At 56.5% G+C, this 21,789-nt stretch overlaps 1 protein-coding gene and 1 long non-coding RNA gene across 2 annotated transcripts in view; one reads left to right on the top strand and one right to left on the bottom strand.

The window, feature by feature from the left end:
• HNRNPK (heterogeneous nuclear ribonucleoprotein K) overlaps positions 1–12,838 on the bottom strand; it is a gene marked incomplete at its 3' end in the record, with an annotated part of 38,733 nt that extends 25,895 nt beyond the window's left edge. Inside the window, exons 1-2 of the mRNA XM_078884781.1 lie at positions 12,703–12,838; positions 9,282–9,389 (exon numbers count right to left, since the gene is read on the bottom strand). Of these exons, the coding sequence (XP_078740907.1) occupies positions 9,282–9,327 (46 nt within the window). The remainder of the gene's footprint in view (positions 1–9,281; positions 9,390–12,702) is intronic.
• Positions 12,839–13,188: 350 nt separating this feature from the next.
• LOC144954241 (uncharacterized) lies at positions 13,189–18,585 on the top strand. The gene is made up of 3 exons (XR_013641113.1): positions 13,189–13,256; positions 13,409–13,541; positions 18,335–18,585. It is a non-coding gene; the product is annotated as an uncharacterized LOC144954241 (long non-coding RNA).
• The last annotated feature ends 3,204 nt before the right edge of the window (positions 18,586–21,789 follow it).

Raw genomic sequence — 21,789 nt, 5'->3', positions numbered from 1 at the left:
CCCTCACAACAACAAACATCACCCTCACAACAACATCACACACAACATCAACAAACATCACCCTCACAACAACATCACACACAACATCAACAAACATCACCCTCACAACAACATCACCCTCACAACAACAAACATCACCCTCACAACAACAACAACACACACAACATCAACAAACATCACCCTCACACCAACAACAACAAACATCACCCTCACACCAACAACAACAAACATCACCCTCACAACAACAACAACAAACATCACCCTCACAACAACAACAAACATCACCCTCACAACAACAACAACACACACAACATCAACAAACATCACCCTCACACCAACAACAACAAACATCACCCTCACACCAACAACAACAAACATCACCCTCACAACAACAACAACAAACATCACCCTCACAACAACAACAACAACAAACATCACCCTCAACAACAACAACAACAACAAACATCACCCTCAACAACAACAACAAACATCACCCTCACAACAACAACAACAACAAACATCACCCTCACAACAACAACAACAACAAACATCACCCTCACAACAACAACAACAAACATCACCCTCACAACAACAACAAACATCACCCTCACAACAACATCACACACACAACAACAACAACAAACATCACCCTCACAACAACAACAACCACAACCACCACAACCGCCACCATTCTCCAGCGAGTGGCTGGCGACGTCACCGCGCCAGGCTAGGTGCACCACGAGGCCGACCGAGATGAGCGGTCGATGCGACAACCTGTGGCACCCGCCGTGCAAACGCGCTGCCGCGTTGCAGCCGCCCGGCTCGTAGTTGTTGCGAGCGTCGCCACAATGCCCCTCCTCCGCTCTACGATGCGTGGGGTTGCGTGGAGGTTGCGTGGGGTTGCGTGGGGGTTGCGTGGGGGTTGCGTGGAATTGTGTGCGGGTTGAGTGATGTTGAGTGGTGTTGAGTGGAGTTGAGTGGAGTTGAGTGGAGTTGCGTGGAGTTGAGTGGTGTTGCGTGGGGTTGCGTGGAGTTGCGTGGAGTTGCGTGGAGTTGCGTGGAGTTGAGTGGAGTTGAGTGATGTTGCGTGGAGGTTGAGTGGTGTTGAGTGGAGTTGCGTGGAGTTGCGTGGGGTTGCGTGGAGTTGCGTGGAGTTGCGTGGAGTTGCGTGGAGTTGAGTGGAGTTGAGTGATGTTGCGTGGAGGTTGAGTGGTGTTGAGTGGAGTTGCGTGGAGTTGCGTGGGGTTGCGTGGAGTTGCGTGGAGTTGCGTGGAGTTGCGTGGGGTTGCGTGGAGTTGCGTGGGGTTGCGTGGGGGTTGCGTGGGGTTGCGTGGGGGTTGCGTGGGGTTGAGTGGTGTTGAGTGGAGTTGCGTGGGGTTGCGTGGATTTGCGTGGAGTTGCGTGGAGGTTGAGTGGTGTTGAGTGGAGTTGCGTGGATTTGCGTGGAGTTGAGTGATGTTGCGTGGAGGTTGAGTGGTGTTGAGTGGAGTTGCGTGGAGTTGCGTGGAGTTGCGTGGAGTTGCGTGGAGTTGCGTGGAGTTGCGTGGAGGTTGAGTGGTGTTGAGTGGAGTTGCGTGGAGTTGCGTGGAGTTGCGTGGAGTTGAGTGGAGTTGAGTGATGTTGCGTGGAGGTTGAGTGGTGTTGAGTGGAGTTGCGTGGAGTTGCGTGGGGTTGCGTGGAGTTGCGTGGGGTTGCGTGGAGTTGCGTGGGGTTGCGTGGAGTTGCGTGGAGTTGCGTGGAGTTGCGTGGAGTTGCGCGGGGGTTGTGTGATGTTACGTGGAATTGTGTGCGGGTTGAGTGGAGTTGAGTTGCGTGGGGTTGAGTGGTGTTGAGTGGAGTTGCGTGGGGGTTGCGTGGGGGTTGCGTGGGGTTGCGTGGAGTTGCGTGGGGTTGCGTGGGGGTTGCGTGGGGTTGCGTGGGGGTTGCGTGGGGGTTGCGTGGGGGTTGCGTGGGGTTGCGTGGGGTTGCGTGGAGTTGCGCGGGGTTGCGTGGGGGTTGCGTGGGGTTGCGTGGGGTTGCGTGGAGTTGCGTGGGGTTGCGTGGGGGTTGCGTGGGGGTTGCGTGGGGGTTGCGTGGGGGTTGCGTGGGGTTGCGTGGGGTTGCGTGGAGTTGCGTGGAGGTTGCGTGGAGTTGCGTGGAGGTTGCGTGCGGGTTGCGTGGAGTTGCGTGGAGTTGCGTGGAGTTGCGTGGAGTTGCGTGGAGTTGCGTGGAGTTGCGTGGAGTTGCGTGGAGTTGCGTGGAGTTGCGTGGAGGTTGCGTGGAGTTGCGTGGAGTTGCGTGGAGTTGCGTGGAGTTGCGTGGGGTTGCGTGGAGTTGCGTGGAGTTGCGTGGGGTTGCGTGGAGTTGCGTGGAGTTGCGTGGAGTTGCGTGGAGTTGCGTGGAGTTGCGTGGAGGTTGCGTGGAGTTGCGTGGAGGTTGAGTGGTGTTGAGTGGAGTTGCGTGGAGTTGCGTGGAGTTGAGTGGAGTTGAGTGATGTTGCGTGGAGGTTGAGTGGTGTTGAGTGGAGTTGCGTGGAGTTGCGTGGAGTTGCGTGGGGTTGCGTGGAGTTGCGTGGAGTTGCGTGGAGTTGCGTGGAGTTGAGTGGAGTTGAGTGATGTTGCGTGGAGGTTGAGTGGTGTTGAGTGGAGTTGCGTGGAGTTGCGTGGGGTTGCGTGGAGTTGCGTGGAGTTGCGTGGAGTTGCGTGGGGTTGCGTGGAGTTGCGTGGGGTTGCGTGGGGGTTGCGTGGGGTTGCGTGGGGGTTGCGTGGGGTTGAGTGGTGTTGAGTGGAGTTGCGTGGGGTTGCGTGGATTTGCGTGGAGTTGCGTGGAGGTTGAGTGGTGTTGAGTGGAGTTGCGTGGATTTGCGTGGAGTTGAGTGATGTTGCGTGGAGGTTGAGTGGTGTTGAGTGGAGTTGCGTGGAGTTGCGTGGAGTTGCGTGGAGTTGCGTGGAGTTGCGTGGAGTTGCGTGGAGGTTGAGTGGTGTTGAGTGGAGTTGCGTGGAGTTGCGTGGAGTTGCGTGGAGTTGAGTGGAGTTGAGTGATGTTGCGTGGAGGTTGAGTGGTGTTGAGTGGAGTTGCGTGGAGTTGCGTGGGGTTGCGTGGAGTTGCGTGGAGTTGCGTGGAGTTGCGTGGAGGTTGAGTGGTGTTGAGTGGAGTTGCGTGGAGTTGCGTGGAGTTGCGTGGAGTTGAGTGGAGTTGAGTGATGTTGCGTGGAGGTTGAGTGGTGTTGAGTGGAGTTGCGTGGAGTTGCGTGGGGTTGCGTGGAGTTGCGTGGAGTTGCGTGGAGTTGCGTGGAGGTTGAGTGGTGTTGAGTGGAGTTGCGTGGGGTTGCGTGGAGTTGCGTGGGGTTGCGTGGGGTTGCGTGGAGTTGCGTGGGGTTGCGTGGGGGTTGCGTGGAGTTGCGTGGAGTTGCGTGGGGTTGCGTGGAGTTGCGTGGGGGTTGCGTGGAGTTGAGTGGAGTTGCGTGGGGTTGCGTGGAGTTGCGTGGGGTTGCGTGGGGGTTGCGTGGAGTTGCGTGGAGTTGCGTGGGGTTGCGTGGAGTTGCGTGGGGGTTGCGTGGAGTTGAGTGGAGTTGAGTGATGTTGCGTGGAGGTTGAGTGGTGTTGAGTGGTGTTGAGTGGAGTTGCGTGGGGTTGCGTGGAGTTGAGTGGTGTTGCGTGGGGTTGCGTGGAGTTGCGTGGAGTTGCGTGGAGTTGAGTGATGTTGCGTGGAGGTTGAGTGGTGTTGAGTGGAGTTGCGTGGAGTTGCGTGGGGTTGCGTGGAGTTGCGTGGAGTTGCGTGGAGTTGCGTGGGGTTGCGTGGAGTTGCGTGGGGTTGCGTGGGGGTTGCGTGGGGTTGCGTGGGGGTTGCGTGGGGTTGAGTGGTGTTGAGTGGAGTTGCGTGGGGTTGCGTGGATTTGCGTGGAGTTGCGTGGAGGTTGAGTGGTGTTGAGTGGAGTTGCGTGGATTTGCGTGGAGTTGAGTGATGTTGCGTGGAGGTTGAGTGGTGTTGAGTGGAGTTGCGTGGAGTTGCGTGGAGTTGCGTGGAGTTGCGTGGAGTTGCGTGGAGTTGCGTGGAGGTTGAGTGGTGTTGAGTGGAGTTGCGTGGAGTTGCGTGGAGTTGCGTGGAGTTGAGTGGAGTTGAGTGATGTTGCGTGGAGGTTGAGTGGTGTTGAGTGGAGTTGCGTGGAGTTGCGTGGGGTTGCGTGGAGTTGCGTGGGGTTGCGTGGAGTTGCGTGGGGTTGCGTGGAGTTGCGTGGAGTTGCGTGGAGTTGCGTGGAGTTGCGCGGGGGTTGTGTGATGTTACGTGGAATTGTGTGCGGGTTGAGTGGAGTTGAGTTGCGTGGGGTTGAGTGGTGTTGAGTGGAGTTGCGTGGGGGTTGCGTGGGGGTTGCGTGGGGTTGCGTGGAGTTGCGTGGGGTTGCGTGGGGGTTGCGTGGGGTTGCGTGGGGGTTGCGTGGGGGTTGCGTGGGGGTTGCGTGGGGTTGCGTGGGGTTGCGTGGAGTTGCGCGGGGTTGCGTGGGGGTTGCGTGGGGTTGCGTGGGGTTGCGTGGAGTTGCGTGGGGTTGCGTGGGGGTTGCGTGGGGGTTGCGTGGGGGTTGCGTGGGGGTTGCGTGGGGTTGCGTGGGGTTGCGTGGAGTTGCGTGGAGGTTGCGTGGAGTTGCGTGGAGGTTGCGTGCGGGTTGCGTGGAGTTGCGTGGAGTTGCGTGGAGTTGCGTGGAGTTGCGTGGAGTTGCGTGGAGTTGCGTGGAGTTGCGTGGAGTTGCGTGGAGGTTGCGTGGAGTTGCGTGGAGTTGCGTGGAGTTGCGTGGAGTTGCGTGGAGGTTGCGTGGAGTTGCGTGGGGGTTGCGTGCGGGTTGCGTGATGTTACGTGGAATTGTGTGCGGGTTGAGTGCGAGTTGCGTGGGGTTGCGTGGAGTTGCGTGGAGTTGCGTGGGGTTGCGTGGAGTTGCGTGGAGTTGCGTGGAGTTGCGTGGAGTTGCGTGGAGTTGCGTGGAGGTTGCGTGGAGTTGCGTGGAGGTTGAGTGGTGTTGAGTGGAGTTGCGTGGAGTTGCGTGGAGTTGCGTGGAGTTGAGTGGAGTTGAGTGATGTTGCGTGGAGGTTGAGTGGTGTTGAGTGGAGTTGCGTGGAGTTGCGTGGAGTTGCGTGGGGTTGCGTGGAGTTGCGTGGAGTTGCGTGGAGTTGCGTGGAGTTGAGTGGAGTTGAGTGATGTTGCGTGGAGGTTGAGTGGTGTTGAGTGGAGTTGCGTGGAGTTGCGTGGGGTTGCGTGGAGTTGCGTGGAGTTGCGTGGAGTTGCGTGGGGTTGCGTGGAGTTGCGTGGGGTTGCGTGGGGGTTGCGTGGGGTTGCGTGGGGGTTGCGTGGGGTTGAGTGGTGTTGAGTGGAGTTGCGTGGGGTTGCGTGGATTTGCGTGGAGTTGCGTGGAGGTTGAGTGGTGTTGAGTGGAGTTGCGTGGATTTGCGTGGAGTTGAGTGATGTTGCGTGGAGGTTGAGTGGTGTTGAGTGGAGTTGCGTGGAGTTGCGTGGAGTTGCGTGGAGTTGCGTGGAGTTGCGTGGAGTTGCGTGGAGGTTGAGTGGTGTTGAGTGGAGTTGCGTGGAGTTGCGTGGAGTTGCGTGGAGTTGAGTGGAGTTGAGTGATGTTGCGTGGAGGTTGAGTGGTGTTGAGTGGAGTTGCGTGGAGTTGCGTGGGGTTGCGTGGAGTTGCGTGGAGTTGCGTGGAGTTGCGTGGAGGTTGAGTGGTGTTGAGTGGAGTTGCGTGGAGTTGAGTGGAGTTGAGTGGAGTTGCGTGGAGTTGAGTGATGTTGCGTGGAGGTTGAGTGGTGTTGAGTGGAGTTGCGTGGAGTTGCGTGGAGTTGCGTGGAGTTGCGTGGAGTTGCGTGGAGTTGCGTGGAGTTGCGTGGAGGTTGAGTGGTGTTGAGTGGAGTTGCGTGGAGTTGCGTGGAGTTGCGTGGAGTTGAGTGGAGTTGAGTGATGTTGCGTGGAGGTTGAGTGGTGTTGAGTGGAGTTGCGTGGAGTTGCGTGGGGTTGCGTGGAGTTGCGTGGAGTTGCGTGGAGTTGCGTGGAGGTTGAGTGGTGTTGAGTGGAGTTGCGTGGAGTTGCGTGGAGTTGCGTGGAGTTGAGTGGAGTTGAGTGATGTTGCGTGGAGGTTGAGTGGTGTTGAGTGGAGTTGCGTGGAGTTGCGTGGGGTTGCGTGGAGTTGCGTGGAGTTGCGTGGAGTTGCGTGGAGGTTGAGTGGTGTTGAGTGGAGTTGCGTGGAGTTGCGTGGAGTTGCGTGGGGTTGCGTGGAGTTGCGTGGAGTTGCGTGGAGTTGCGTGGGGTTGCGTGGGGTTGCGTGGAGTTGCGTGGGGTTGCGTGGAGTTGCGTGGAGTTGCGTGGAGTTGCGTGGGGTTGCGTGGAGTTGCGTGGAGTTGCGTGGGGTTGCGTGGAGTTGCGTGGGGTTGCGTGGAGTTGCGTGGGGTTGCGTGGAGTTGAGTGGGGTTGCGTGGAGTTGCGTGGAGTTGCGTGGAGTTGCGTGGGGTTGCGTGGAGTTGCGTGGAGTTGCGTGGGGTTGCGTGGAGTTGCGTGGGGTTGCGTGGGGGTTGCGTGGGGTTGCGTGGGGGTTGCGTGGGGTTGAGTGGTGTTGAGTGGAGTTGCGTGGGGTTGCGTGGATTTGCGTGGAGTTGCGTGGAGGTTGAGTGGTGTTGAGTGGAGTTGCGTGGATTTGCGTGGAGTTGAGTGATGTTGCGTGGAGGTTGAGTGGTGTTGAGTGGAGTTGCGTGGAGTTGCGTGGAGTTGCGTGGAGTTGCGTGGAGTTGCGTGGAGTTGCGTGGAGGTTGAGTGGTGTTGAGTGGAGTTGCGTGGAGTTGCGTGGAGTTGCGTGGAGTTGAGTGGAGTTGAGTGATGTTGCGTGGAGGTTGAGTGGTGTTGAGTGGAGTTGCGTGGAGTTGCGTGGGGTTGCGTGGAGTTGCGTGGAGTTGCGTGGAGTTGCGTGGAGGTTGAGTGGTGTTGAGTGGAGTTGCGTGGAGTTGCGTGGAGTTGCGTGGAGTTGAGTGGAGTTGAGTGATGTTGCGTGGAGGTTGAGTGGTGTTGAGTGGAGTTGCGTGGAGTTGCGTGGGGTTGCGTGGAGTTGCGTGGAGTTGCGTGGAGTTGCGTGGAGGTTGAGTGGTGTTGAGTGGAGTTGCGTGGAGTTGCGTGGAGTTGCGTGGGGTTGCGTGGAGTTGCGTGGAGTTGCGTGGAGTTGCGTGGGGTTGCGTGGGGTTGCGTGGAGTTGCGTGGGGTTGCGTGGAGTTGCGTGGAGTTGCGTGGAGTTGCGTGGGGTTGCGTGGAGTTGCGTGGAGTTGCGTGGGGTTGCGTGGAGTTGCGTGGGGTTGCGTGGAGTTGCGTGGGGTTGCGTGGAGTTGAGTGGGGTTGCGTGGAGTTGCGTGGAGTTGCGTGGGGTTGCGTGGAGTTGTGTGCGGGTTGAGTGGAGTTGCGTGGAGTTGCGTGGAGTTGCGTGGAGTTGCGTGGAGTTGTGTGCGGGTTGAGTGGAGTTGCGTGGGGTTGCGTGGAGTTGCGTGGAGTTGCGTGGAGTTGCGTGGAGTTGCGTGGGGTTGCGTGGAGTTGTGTGCGGGTTGAGTGGAGTTGCGTGGGGTTGCGTGGAGTTGCGTGGAGTTGCGTGGAGTTGCGTGGGGTTGCGTGGAGTTGCGTGGGGTTGCGTGGAGTTGCGTGGAGTTGCGTGGGGTTGCGTGGAGTTGTGTGCGGGTTGAGTGGAGTTGCGTGGGGTTGCGTGGGGTTGAGTGGAGTTGCGTGGAGTTGCGTGGAGTTGCGTGGAGGTTGCGTGGAGTTGCGTGGAGTTGCGTGGAGTTGCGTGGGGTTGCGTGGAGTTGCGTGGAGTTGCGTGGAGTTGCGTGGAGTTGCGTGGAGTTGCGTGGAGTTGCGTGGGGTTGTGTGCGGGTTGAGTGGAGTTGCGTGGAGTTGCGTGGAGTTGAGTGGAGTTGCGTGGTGTTGAGTGGGGTTGAGTGGAGTTGCGTGGGGTTGCGTGGAGTTGCGTGGAGTTGCGTGGGGTTGTGTGCGGGTTGAGTGGAGTTGCGTGGGGTTGCGTGGGGTTGCGTGGAGTTGCGTGGAGTTGCGTGGGGTTGTGTGCGGGTTGCGTGGGGTTGAGTGGAGTTGCGTGGGGTTGCGTGATGTTGCGTGGAGTTGCGTGATGTTGCGTGGGGTTGCGTGGGGTTGCGTGGAGTTGAGTGGAGTTGCGTGGGGTTGCGTGGGGTTGCGTGGAGTTGCGTGATGTTGCGTGGAGTTGCGTGGAGTTGAGTGGAGTTGCGTGGGGTTGCGTGGGGTTGCGTGGAGTTGCGTGGAGTTGCGTGGGGTTGCGTGGGGTTGCGTGGAGTTGCGTGGAGTTGCGTGCGGGTTGAGTGGAGTTGCGTGGAGTTGCGTGGGGTTGCGTGGAGTTGCGTGATGTTGCGTGGGGTTGCGTGGGGTTGCGTGGAGTTGCGTGGAGTTGCGTGGAGTTGCGTGGAGTTGCGTGAAGTTGCGTGGAGTTGCGTGGAGTTGCGTGGAGTTGCGTGATGTTGCGTGATGTTGCGTGATGTTGCGTGGAGTTGCGTGGAGTTGCGTGGAGTTGCGTGGAGGTTGCGTGGAGGTTGCGTGGAGTTGCGTGGAGTTGCGTGGAGTTGCGTGAAGTTGCGTGGAGTTGCGTGGAGGTTGCGTGGAGGTTGCGTGGAGTTGCGTGGAGTTGCGTGGAGTTGCGTGGGGTTGTGTGCGGGTTGAGTGGAGTTGCGTGGGGTTGCGTGGGGTTGCGTGGAGTTGAGTGGAGTTGCGTGGAGTTGAGTGGAGTTGCGTGGGGTTGCGTGGAGTTGAGTGGAGTTGCGTGGGGTTGCGTGGGGTTGCGTGAAGTTGCGTGGAGTTGCGTGGGGTTGCGTGGAGTTGCGTGGAGTTGCGTGGAGTTGCGTGGGGTTGCGTGGGGTTGCGTGGGGTTGCGTGGAGTTGCGTGGGGTTGCGTGGAGTTGCGTGGAGTTGCGTGCGGGTTGAGTGATGTTGCGTGGAGTTGCGTGGAGTTGCGTGGAGTTGCGTGGAGTTGCGTGAAGTTGCGTGGAGTTGCGTGGGGTTGCGTGGAGTTGCGTGGAGTTGCGTGGAGTTGCGTGGAGTTGCGTGGAGTTGCGTGGAGTTGCGTGGAGTTGCGTGGAGTTGCGTGGAGTTGCGTGGAGTTGCGTGGAGTTGCGTGGAGGTTGCGTGGAGGTTGCGTGGGGTTGCGTGGAGTTGCGTGGAGTTGCGTGCGGGTTGCGTGGAGTTGCGTGGAGTTGCGTGGAGTTGCGTAGAATTGCGTGCGGGTTGCGTGGAGTTGCGTGGAGTTGCGTGGAGTTGCGTGGCACCGTTGGAGTCTCCGCTGTCAAGTTGGTTGTCTTCCTCCATCTCCATGGCTCAACGGAATTCTCGGTGAGACCGGGGCGGGCTGAGCACTTGAACAGACGGGACAGGATCTGTGTGGGGGTGGGACACGGGGAGAGAGGGGGCGGTGGGACACGGGGAGAGAGGGGCGGGTGGGACACGGGGAGAGAGGGGCGGTGGGACACGGGGAGAGAGGGGCGGTGGGACACGGGGAGAGAGGGCGGGTGGGACACGGGGAGAGAGGGGCGGTGGGACACGGGGAGAGAGGGGCGGTGGGACACGGGGAGAGAGGGGCGGTGGGACACGGGGAGAGAGGGGCGGTGGGACACGGGGAGAGAGGGGCGGTGGGACACGAGGAGAGAGGGCGGGTGGGACACGGGGAGAGAGGGGCGGTGGGACACGGGGAGAGAGGGGCGGTGGGACACGGGGAGAGAGGGGCGGTGGGACACGGGGAGAGAGGGGCGGTGGGACACGGGGAGAGAGGGGCGGGTGGGACACGGGGAGAGAGGGGGGGTGGGACACGGGGAGAGAGGGGCGGGTGGGTGGGTGGCGGTGGTGGTTACGACGAGGCAAAGCGCAAAAGTCACGGTCGGTCCGATGGCGACAAGAATTCCATCTGCGATTCACTGAGACTCCCACAGGGTTCAGTGTTAATCACCGAGACTCCCACAGGGTTCAGTGTTAATCACCGAGACTCACTCCCACAGGGTTCAGTGTTAATCACTGAGACTCCCACAGGGTTCAGTGTTAATCACCGAGACTCCCACAGGGTTCAGTGTTAATCACCGAGACTCACTCCCACAGGGTTCAGTGTTAATCACTGAGACTCCCACAGGGTTCAGTGTTAATCACTGAGACTCCCACAGGGTTCAGTGTTAATCACTGAGGCTCCCACAGGGTTCAGTGTTAATCACTGAGACTCCCACAGGGTTCAGTGTTAATCACTGAGACTCCCACAGGGTTCAGTGTTAATCACTGAGACTCCCACAGGGTTCAGTGTTAATCACTGAGACTCCCACAGGGTTCAGTGTTAATCACTGAGACTCCCACAGGGTCCAGTGTTAATCAGTGAGACTCCCATAGGGTTCAGTGTTAATCACTGAGACTCCCACAGGGTTCAGTGTTAATCAGTGAGACTCCCACAGGGTTCAGTGTTAATCACTGAGACTCCCACAGGGTTCAGTGTTAATCACTGAGACTCCCACAGGGTTCAGTGTTAATCACTGAGACTCCCACAGGGTTCAGTGTTAATCACTGAGACTCCCACAGGGTTCAGTGTTAATCACTGAGACTCCCACAGGGTTCAGTGTTAATCACTGAGACTCCCACAGGGTTCAGTGTTAATCACTGAGACTCACTCCCACAAGGTTCAGTGTTAATCACTGAGACTCCCACAGGGTTCAGTGTTAATCACTGAGACTCCCACAGGGTTCAGTGTTAATCACCGAGACTCACACAGGGTTCAGTGTTAATCACTGAGACTCCCACAGGGTTCAGTGTTAATCACCGAGACTCACACAGGGTTCAGTGTTAATCACTGAGACTCCCACAGGGTTCAGTGTTAATCACTGAGACTCCCACAGGGTTCAGTGTTAATCACTGAGACTCCCACAGGGTTCAGTGTTAATCAGTGAGACTCCTAGAGGGTTCAGTGTTAATCACTGAGACTCCCACAGGGTCCAGTGTTAATCAGTGAGACTCCTAGAGGGTTCAGTGTTAATCACTGAGACTCCCACAGGGTTCAGTGTTAATCAGTGAGACTCCCACAGGGTTCAGTGTTAATCACCGAGACTCCCACAGGGTTCAGTGTTAATCACTGAGACTCCCACAGGGTTCAATGTTAATCACTGAGACTCCCACAGGGTTCAGTGTTAATCACTGAGACTCACTCCCACAGGGTTCAGTGTTAATCACTGAGACTCCCACAGGGTTCAGTGTTAATCACTGAGACTCCCACAGGGTTCAGTGTTAATCACTGAGACCCCAATAGGGTTCAGTGTTAATCACTGAGACTCCCACAGGGTTCAGTGTTAATCACTGAGACCCCAATAGGGCTCAGTGTTAATCACTGAGACTCCCATAGGGTTCAGTGTTAATCAGAGACTCACTCCCACAGGGTTCAGTGTTAATCAGTGAGACCGCCATAGGGTTCAGTGTTAATCAGAGACTCACTCCCATAGGGTTCAGTGTTAATCAGTGAGACCGCCATAGGGTTCAGTGTTAATCAGAGACTCACTCCCATAGGGTTCAGTGTTAATCACTGAGACCCCCATAGGGTTCAGTGTTAATCACTGAGACTCACTCCTATAGGGTTCAGTGTTAATCACTGAGACCCCCACAGGGTTCAGTGTTAATCACTGAGACTCCCATAGGGTGCAATGTTAATCACTGAGACCGCCATAGGGTGCAATGTTAATCACTGAGACCGCCATAGGGTGCAATGTTAATCAGAGACTCACTCCCACAGGGTTCAGTGTTAATCAGTGAGACCGCCATAGGGTTCAATGTTAATCAGAGACTCACTCCCACAGGGTTCAGTGTTAATCAGTGAGACCCCCATAGGGTTCATTGTTAATCAGAGACTCACTCCCATAGGGTTTAGTGTTAATCACTGAGACCGCCATAGGGTTCAATGTTAATCAGACTCACTCCCATAGGGTTCAGTGTTAATCACTGAGACCCCCATAGGGTTCATTGTTAATCAGAGACTCACTCCCACAGGGTTCAGTGTTAATCACTGAGACCCCCATAGGGTTCAGTGTTAATCAGAGACTCACTCCCACAGGGTTCAGTGTTAATCAGTGAGACCGCCATAGGGTTCAGTGTTAATCAGAGACTCACTCCCATAGGGTTCAATGTTAATCAGTGAGACCGCCATAGGGTTCAGTGTTAATCAGAGACTCACTCCCATAGGGTTCAATGTTAATCGCTGAGGCTCCCATCGGGCGAACCAATGCACGAGATTCGCCATCACTCACGATCGGACGACGCGACCGTTTAATTCACGAACGTTTAAAAAAAGAATAAAACGCAACTAAAAGAAGCGAAGCGAACGAGGGTATCGAATGAACGTTCGTCGAATTAAATACGAAAATATTAATATGAAAAAATTAAAATACCTCAGAGCCCGACCCCACCACCCCCCCCCCGGCTGGACGAGCCGAAAGCGGCCGCCTTCCCCCTCGCTATGCGCGGCGGCCTCGCGAGGCAACGCGAGGCTTCGGGCCTAGGCACGCGGACCGCGCGCCACGCGCGCGCTAGGCCGCAGGGCGCCAATAAAAAAAAAACTTTCAACCATTTTTAAGATTCGCTTCTTCTTTTTTTGTTTGCGTTCGTCCGCGCAAACATCGAGAAAGCGGCACCGAGCGCGGATCGATAACCAGGTGCGAGGGTTGAGCGACAAACCCGTAACCGACGAGCGACTTGATGAGGAGATGAAGAGCGCTGTGCTTCTGAGGAGAAGGCGACTGTGAGATGGGGGCCGGGCTGGGTGAGGAAAATGGCGGGAAGGGGCAGCAACGGTCGCGAGAAGGTGGGGCGGGCGGATGACGTCAGCGCGTCAGTTGGCGTGGTGACGTCACCGCGCACACGACGTCACCGCGCTCGTTCTTTCGGAAGTGAGGAGGTGGGGGGGCGGGTGGAAGCGCGGTGACGTCACGTTAGTGTGTGTGGGGGGGTGATGACGCTACACGTTGCTCGCCGTTGCGCTCGACGTTATGACGTCATGTTCACAAAACGTGCACATCACGGCATCTAAACGTGCGATCCGTGACGTCAGAGCGTGCGATCCGTGACAACGGAACGTGTGATCCGTGACGTCAAAAACGTACAAACCATGATCCCGGAACGTGCGACATTCGTGACGTCATCAAACGCGTCCGTGACGTCAAACCGTGCGAATCGACAACGAAACCTGCGATCCGTGACGTCATCCCGCAGCGTGGCGATCTGACATTCGGGTAACCTTTGTTGAACATCGTGATATCGGATTTTTATTTTTAAAAACTATTTCTTGCAGGCATAACGACAAATCTGTTCGTCCGTTACCCCCCCCCAATGTTTGAATGTTAAACGTAATTTGCTTTGCGTGTTTTTTTTTTAAATATTCCAGCTGAGGCCTAGGCTCACTCGGGCCGCCTCACCTACCCCCCCTACTTTCCTAGCGCTCTTAACCGAGTGTGGTGGGGGTGGTGCCGCAGGACGATGGCTTCGCTTCTACGCGGCGCCGTTCGCGTCTGGTTCAGGTACAATTTGGGCGGCGAGGATTGGAAATTCCACGTTCGTGTGGCCGGGAGTTTGCCCTGGAGGGGGATGGGGGGGGTAGAAACCAGTCCTATAAACTATGAAGCTCTTGTTAGCAGATGTCCTGCATAGAGACCCATAGAGACCTATAGAGACTCACAGAGACCCATAGAGTCCCATAGAGACTCACAGAGACCCATAGAAACCCACAGAGACCCATAGAGACCCACAGAGACACACAGAGACCCACAGAGACCCACAGAGTTCTACACCCATAGAGACCCACAGAGACCCAGAGACTCACAGAGACCCACAGAGTCCCATAGAGACCCACAGAGTCACACAGAGACCCACAGAGACCCATAGAGACCCACAGAGACCCATAGAGACCCACAGAGACCCATAGAGACTCACAGAGACCCATAGATACTCACAGAGACCCATAGAGACCCACAGAGACCCACAGACACGCATAGAGACCCATAGAGACTCACAGAGACCCAGAGACTCACAGAGACCCACAGAGACTCACAGAGACCCAGAGACTCACAGAGACCCAGAGACCCACAGAGACTCACAGAGACCCAGAGACTCACAGAGACTCACAGAGACCCACAGAGACTCACAGAGACACATAGCGACCCATATAGACCCATAGAGACCCACAGAGACTCACAGAGACCCATAGAGACCCACAGAGACCCACAGACACGCATAGAGACCCATAGACACCCATAGAGACTCACAGAGACCCACAGAGACGCACAGAGACCCACAGAGACCCATAGAGACCCATAGAGTTCTACACTCATAGAGACCCACAGACACACAGAGACCCACAGAGACACATAGAGACCCATAGAGACCCACAGAGACTCACAGAGTTCTATACTCCTAGAGACCCACAGAGACCCACACTCATAGAGACCCACAGAGACCCAGAGAGACCCACACTCATAGAGACCCACAGAGACCCACAGAGACCCACACTCATAGAGACCCACAGAGACCCACACTCATATAGACCCACAGAGACCCACAGAGACTCACAGAGTTCTATACTCCTAGAGACCCACAGAGACCCACACTCATAGAGACCCACAGAGACCCAGAGAGACCCACACTCATAGAGACCCACAGAGACCCAGAGAGACCCATACTCATAGAGACCCACAGAGACCCACAGAGACCCATACTCATAGAGACCCACAGAGACCCAGAGAGACCCACACTCATAGAGACCCATGAAGACTCATAGAGACCCATACTCCTAGAGACCCACAGAGACCCAAAGAGACCCACAGAGACCCATACTCATAGAGACCCACAGAGACCCAGAGAGACCCACACTCATAGAGACCCACAAAGACCCAGAGAGACCCACACTCATAGAGACCTACAGAGACCCAGAGAGACTCACACTCATAGAGACCCACAAAGACCCACACTCATAGAGACCCACAGAGACCCACACTCATAGAGACCCACAGAGACCCACAGAGACCCACACTCATAGAGACCCATGAAGACTCATAGAGACCCATACTCCTAGAGACCCACAGAGACCCAAAGAGACCCACAGAGACCCATACTCATAGAGACCCACAGAGACTCAGAGAGACCCACACTCATAGAGACCCACAGAGACCCAGAGAGACCCACAGAGACCCATACTTATAGAGACCCACAGAGACCCATACTCATAGAGACCCACAGAGACCCAGAGAGACCCACAGAGACCCATACTTATAGAGACCCACAGAGACCCATACTCCTAGAGACCCACAGAGACCCAAAGAGACCCACAGAGACCCATACTTATAGAGACCCACAGAGACCCACAGAGACCCACAGAGACCCAAAGAGACCCACAGAGACCCATACTCATAGAGACCCACAGAGACCCAGAGAGACCCACACTCATAGAGACCCACAAAGACCCAGAGAGACCCACACTCATAGAGACCTACAGAGACCCAGAGAGACTCACACTCATAGAGACCCACAAAGACCCACACTCATAGAGACCCACAGAGACCCACACTCATAGAGACCCACAGAGACCCACAGAGACCCACACTCATAGAGACCCATGAAGACTCATAGAGACCCATACTCCTAGAGACCCACAGAGACCCAAAGAGACCCACAGAGACCCATACTCATAGAGACCCACAGAGACCCAGAGAGACCCACACTCATAGAGACCCACAGAGACCCAGAGAGACCCACAGAGACCCATACTTATAGAGACCCACAGAGACCCATACTCATAGAGACCCACAGAGACCCAGAGAGACCCACAGAGACCCATACTTATAGAGACCCACAGAGACCCATACTCCTAGAGACCCACAGAGACCCAAAGAGACCCACAGAGACCCATACTTATAGAGACCCACAGAGACCCACAGAGACCCACAGAGACCCACAGAGACCCAAAGAGACCCACAGAGACCCATACTCATAGAGACCCACAGAGACCCAGAGAGACCCACAGAGACCCATACTTATAGAGACCCACAGAGACCCATACTCATAGAGACCCACAGAGACCCAGAGAGACCCACACTCATAGAGACCCACAGAGACCCACAGAGACCCATACTCATAGAGACCCACAGAGACAAAGAGACCCACAGAGACCCACACTCATAGAGTCCCACAGAGACCCACACTCATAGAGACCCACAGAGACCCACAGAGACCCACAGAGACCCACAGAGACCCATACTCATAGAGACCCACAGAGACCCAGAGAGACCCACAGAGACCCATACTTATAGAGACCCACAGAGACCCATACTCATAGAGACCCACATAGACCCACACTCATAGAGACCCACAGAGACCCACAGAGACCCATACTCATAGAGACCCACAGAGACCCACACTCATAGAGACCCACAGAGACCCACACTCATAGAGACCCACAGAGACCCACACTCATAGAGACCCACAGAGACCCACAGAGACCCACACTCATAGAGACCCATGAAGACTCATAGAGACCCATACTCCTAGAGACCCACAGAGACCCAAAGAGACCCACAGAGACCCATACTCATAGAGACCCACAGAGACCCAGAGAGACCCACACTCATAGAGACCCACAGAGACCCAGAGAGACCCACAGAGACCCATACTTATAGAGACCCACAGAGACCCAAAGAGACCCACAGAGACCCACAGAGACCCATACTCCTAGAGACCCACAGAGACCCACAGAGACCCACAGAGACCCACAGAGACCCATACTCCTAGAGACCCACAGAGACCCAAAGAGACCCACAGAGACCCACAGAGACCCATACTCATAGAGACCCACAGAGACCCAAAGAGACCCACAGAGACCCATACTCATAGAGACCCACAGAGACCCACAGAGACCCACACTCATAGAGACCCACAGAGACCCACAGAGACCCATACTCATAGAGACCCACAGAGACCCAGAGAGACCCACACTCATAGAGACCCACAAAGACGCCGTCAGTTCGATCCCGACCCTGACGACGCCTGCTGCTGCTGTATATTTGGAGTCTGCGTCTCTCTCATCATCATCATCGCCACGGTGGCTAGGAGATGTTTACTTTGAAACCCCCGCCCACCTCCTTCGCATTTCCCATGAATATGCTAAATTCCTCTTCATATGCACATCCAACCCAGCTTATATATAAGCTCCTAGCTTGGTAGTGTCTCATTCTTCACCTGAAGACGGCTGCTTGCGTTGTGGCCGAAACGTCGTGAGAATTATTTTATTTCATTATGTTTTATTTTTATTATTTTATTACTTCCCGTCTACGTGAGGACTTTACCGAAAGAACCAAGAAGATGAATCCCTGCAGTCACTAAAGCTTTAAATCGAGAATTATTTTATTATGTTTAATTTTTATTATTTTATTACTTCCCTTCTACATGATGACTTTACCGAAAGAACCAAGAAGATGAATCCCTGCAGTCACTAAAGCTTTAAATCGAGAATTATTTTATTATGTTTAATTTTTATTATTTTATTACTTACCTTCTACATGATGACTTTACCGAAAGAACCAAGAAGATGAATCCCTGCAGTCACGAAAGCTTTAAATCGCGTGGATTTTTCTCCGGGTCCTCCGGTTCCCACCCTCCGTTGTGTGTGTGGCCAGCATCGCTTAGTGGGACGTACCTTGGAAGAGAAGAGTTTCCTGTTCTCAGCATGGAGAGTTGTCTTTGAAATGATTCACTTATTCGCATCTAATTTTCACTGCTCCCCCCCTCTCCCTCCCTCTTCTCCCCTCCATCTCCTCCCTCACTCCCTCCCCCTCCCTCACCTCCCTCTCCTTCCTCCCTCTCCTCCCTCACTCTCCCCCCTCTCTCTCCTCCAATCTCTCCCCTCCCTCCCTCTCCTACCTCCCTCTCCTCCCTCCCTCTCTCCTCCCTCCCTCTCCTCTCAGCCCTCTCCTCCCTCCCTCTCCTCCCTCTCCCCCGCTCTCCTTCCTCCCTCTCCTCCCCTCCCTCTCCCCCCTCTCCTTCCTCTCCTCCCTCCCCTCGCTCCCTCTCCTCCCTCTCCTCCCTCTCCTCCCTCCCCTCCCTCCCTCCCTCTCCTCCCTCTCCTCCCTCCCTCTCCTCCCTCTCTCTTTTTTTTACGATCAGTGGAAACAAGAAGATGCTCGGTGTATTCGGCACTTTGCTTCGTTCATCATTTCGTATTTTTTTAATTTAAAATTTTAACTTTGCTTTATGTAAACACCCACCTCTCTCGCTCACTCTCTCTCCCCTCTCCTCCCCCCCTCTCCCCTCCACCCTCCCTCAGCTCCGGCCTGACCCCGAGGCCCCTGCTTGCGCCTCTCTCTCCCGCCCATGCCCCTCGCTCCGCCGTTGGGTGCCCGCGGGCGCAAGCGGGGCAACCGAGTATCAGCCGAAGAACCTGAAGCGCAAGCACACCCACGGATTTTACCGCCGCCTGGCCACGCGCACCCGGCATCGAGCTGGTCCTGCGGAGGATGTTGAAGGGGAGGCGGTCGCTCACGCACTGACACGGACGTGGCAGTCGTGGCGTGGGTGGGTGGGGTGAGTGGGTGGGTGGGTGGGTGAGTGGGTGGGTGGGTGGGTGAGTGGGTGGTGGGGTGAGTGTGGGGTGAGTGGGTGGGTGAGTGGTGGGGTGAGTGGGTGGGATGAGTGGGTGGGTGAGTTGGTGGGGTGATTGGGTGGTGTGAGTGGTGGGGTGAGTGGGTGTGGGTGAGTGGGTGGGTGGGTGGGTGAGTGGGTGGGGTGAGTGGGTGGGTGGGTGAGTGGGTGGGGTGAGTGGGTGGGTGGTGAGGTGAGTGAGTGGGTGGGTGGGGTGAGTGGGTGAGTGGGTGGGTGGTGAAGTGAGTGGGGTGAGTGAGTGGGTGGGTGGTTTGAGTGAGTGGGTGAGTAGGTGGGTGGGTGGGTGGTGGGGGTGTGGGTGGGTGGGTGGGTTGAGTGGGTGGGTGGGGTGAGTGGGTGGGTGGGTTGAGTGGTGGGGTGAGTGGAGTGGGTGGGTGAGTGGGTGGGTGGGTTGAGTGGGTGGGTGGTGGGGTGGGTGAGTGGGTGTGGGTGGGTGGTGGGGTGGGTGAGTGAGTGGGTGGGTAGGTGAGTGGGTAGGTGGGTGGTGGGGTAGGTGAGTGGGTGGGTGTGGTGGTGGGTGAGTGGGTGGGTGGGTGAGTGGGTGGGTGGGTGAGTGGGTGGGTGGTGTGGGTGTGGGTGAGGGTGAGTGAGTGTGGGGTGAGTGAGTGGGTGGGTGGTGGGTGAGTGGGTGAGTGGGTGGGGTGAGTGGGTGAGTGGGTGGGTGAGTGAGTGGGTGGGTAGGTAGGTGAGTGGGTGGGTAGGTGAGTGGGTAGGTCAGTGGGTGGGTGAGTGGGTGGGGGGGTGGGGTGAGTGAGTGAATGAATTGGGTAGGTGAGTGGGTGGGTGAGTGGGTGGGTGGGTGAGTGGGTAGGTGAGTGGGTGGGTGAGTGGGTGTGAGTGAGTGGGAGGTGAGTGGGTAGGTGAGGGGGTGGGTGGGTGGGTTGGTGAGTGGGTAGGTGAGTGGGTGGGTAGGTGAGTGGGTGGGTAGGTGAGTGGGTGGGTAGGTGAGTGGGTGGGTAGGTGAGTGGGTGGGTAGGTGAGTGGGTGGGTAGGTGAGTGAGTGGGTGTGAGTGGGTAGGTGAGTGGGTAGGTGAGGGGGTGGGTGGGTTAGTGAGTGGGTAGGTGAGTGGGTGGGTAGGTGAGTGGGTGGGTGAGTGAGTAGGTGAGTGGGTGAGTGAGTGGGTTGGTGAGTGGGTGGGTAGGTGGGTGGGTGGGTGGGTTGGTGAGTGGGTGGGTTGGTGAGTGGGTGGGTAGGTGAGTGGGTGGGTAGGTGAGTGGGTGGGTAGGTGAGTGGGTGGGTAAGTGGGTGGGTAAGTGGGTGAGTGGGTTGGTGAGTGGGTGAGTGGGTAGGTGAGTGGGTGGGTGAGTGGGTGGGTTGGTGGGTGAGTGGGTTGGTGAGTGGGTTGGTGAGTGGGTGAGTGGGTAGGTGAGTGGGTGAGTGAGTGGGTGGGTGAGTGAGTGAGTGGGTGAGTGAGTGAGTGAGTGGGTGGGTTGGTGAGTGGGTGAGTGAGTGGGTGGGTTGGTGAGTGGGTGAGTGGGTGAGTGAGTGAGTGGGTGGGTTGGTGAGTGGGTGAGTGAGTGGGTGGGTGAGTGAGTGGGTGAGTGAGTGGGTGAGTGGGTGAGTGGGTGGGTGGGTTGGTGAGTGGGTAGGTGAGTGGGTGAGTGGGTGGTGAGTGGGTGAGTGAGTAGGTGAGTGGGTGGGTGAGTGAGTGGGTGGGTGGGTTGGTGAGTGGGTGGCTGGGTGAGTGGGTGGCTGGGTGAGTGGGTGGCTGGGTGAGTGGGTGGCTGGGTGAGTGGGTGGCTGGGTGAGTGGGTGGCTGGGTGAGTGGGTGGCTGGGTGAGTGGGTGGGTTTGTAGTGACCGTGTCAGGCTCGGAGTGGCCGTGTCAGGCTAGGAACACGATGTGCGCACACCCCACTTGGCTGCTTCGGAGTGGACATCTCCCGTCCATACGAACGTGGAATTTCCACTCAAATGTGGCTCACCCGTGCGGGTTGTGCGTGGTTGACTGAATAAAGTCAATTTATACTTAACACTGTGTCTGTGTGTACGTGTGTCTCTATGTGTACGTGTCTGTGTGTGTGTACGTGTCTGTGTGTACGTGTGTGTGTTGTCTTTGTGTGTGTCTGTGTATACGTATCTGTGTACGTGTGTGTCTGTGTTTACGTGTGTGTGTCTGTGTGTATGTGTGTACGTGTGTTTGTAAGCGTGTCTGTGTGTAAGCGTGTCTGTGTGTGTGTACGTGTCTGTGTGTGTGTACGTGTCTGTGTGTACATGTCTGTGTGTATGTGTGTACGTGTGTTTGTAAGCGTGTCTGTGTGTGTGTGTACGTGTCTGTGTGTGTTTGGACAGGGTGAGAGGGGCTGGTAACCCCTCCACCTTTAATTAACATACACTAAAATGTAATTAACAAGCTTGTGCCGGAGGCCCCGGGGGGACAGGCGTCTATGACGTCTCCCGGCCAAACCCCATTTGGCGGAGCCAGGAGACTGAATCTTCACCCTCGGGGCTCCTCCAGAAACAACGAAAAGCCACTTCGTGTGGCCACGTGGAATGTTCGAGCGCTCACTGCGGAGGAGAGGCTGCCACTCCTCTGTCGGGAGCTGGACCGGTTCCGCCTGGATCTCTGTGGCATTCAGGAGGTCCGGTGGACCGGCTCTGGCTCCTGCCACCATGAGGGGTGGACAGTCCTCTACTCGGGGCAGGAGACTGCCAAACAACAGGGTGTGGCTCTTCTTCTGAACAAAAGAATGAAGGGGGCGTGGGAGCGTGGCGGTGAGGTGTGGGAAGCTGTAAGCCTAGGCTACTTTGGGCTCACCTTCCCATCAACCGGAGGCGAGGAGTGGTGGTCGTGGCTACTTATGCCCCCACTGAAGACGAACATCCGAGGAGGGATGCAGGCAAGGCCGATGAGTCAGAAGACTTCTATGACCTGTCACAGGTGCTGGCTAAAGTGGCCCCTCGGGATAGAGTCATCTTGTTGGGTGACTTCAATGCCCGAGTTGGTCATGATGCTGGCACATGGTCTGGAGTGATTGGAAGGCATGGGCCAGATCAGCTCAATAACAATGGCAGGAGGCTGCTAGATTTTTGTGCAGCCCATGGGTTTGTGATTACCAACACGCTGTTCCGGCATCGGCGCATCCTCACAACATCATGGATGCATGCCGGGTCCAAGCA

The sequence above is a fragment of the Lampetra fluviatilis genome, unplaced genomic scaffold, assembly GCF_964198595.1.
Source record: "Lampetra fluviatilis unplaced genomic scaffold, kcLamFluv1.1 SCAFFOLD_231, whole genome shotgun sequence".
Lineage (NCBI taxonomy): Eukaryota > Metazoa > Chordata > Hyperoartia > Petromyzontiformes > Petromyzontidae > Lampetra > Lampetra fluviatilis.
This window is presented reverse-complemented; position numbering and strand designations above follow the sequence as displayed.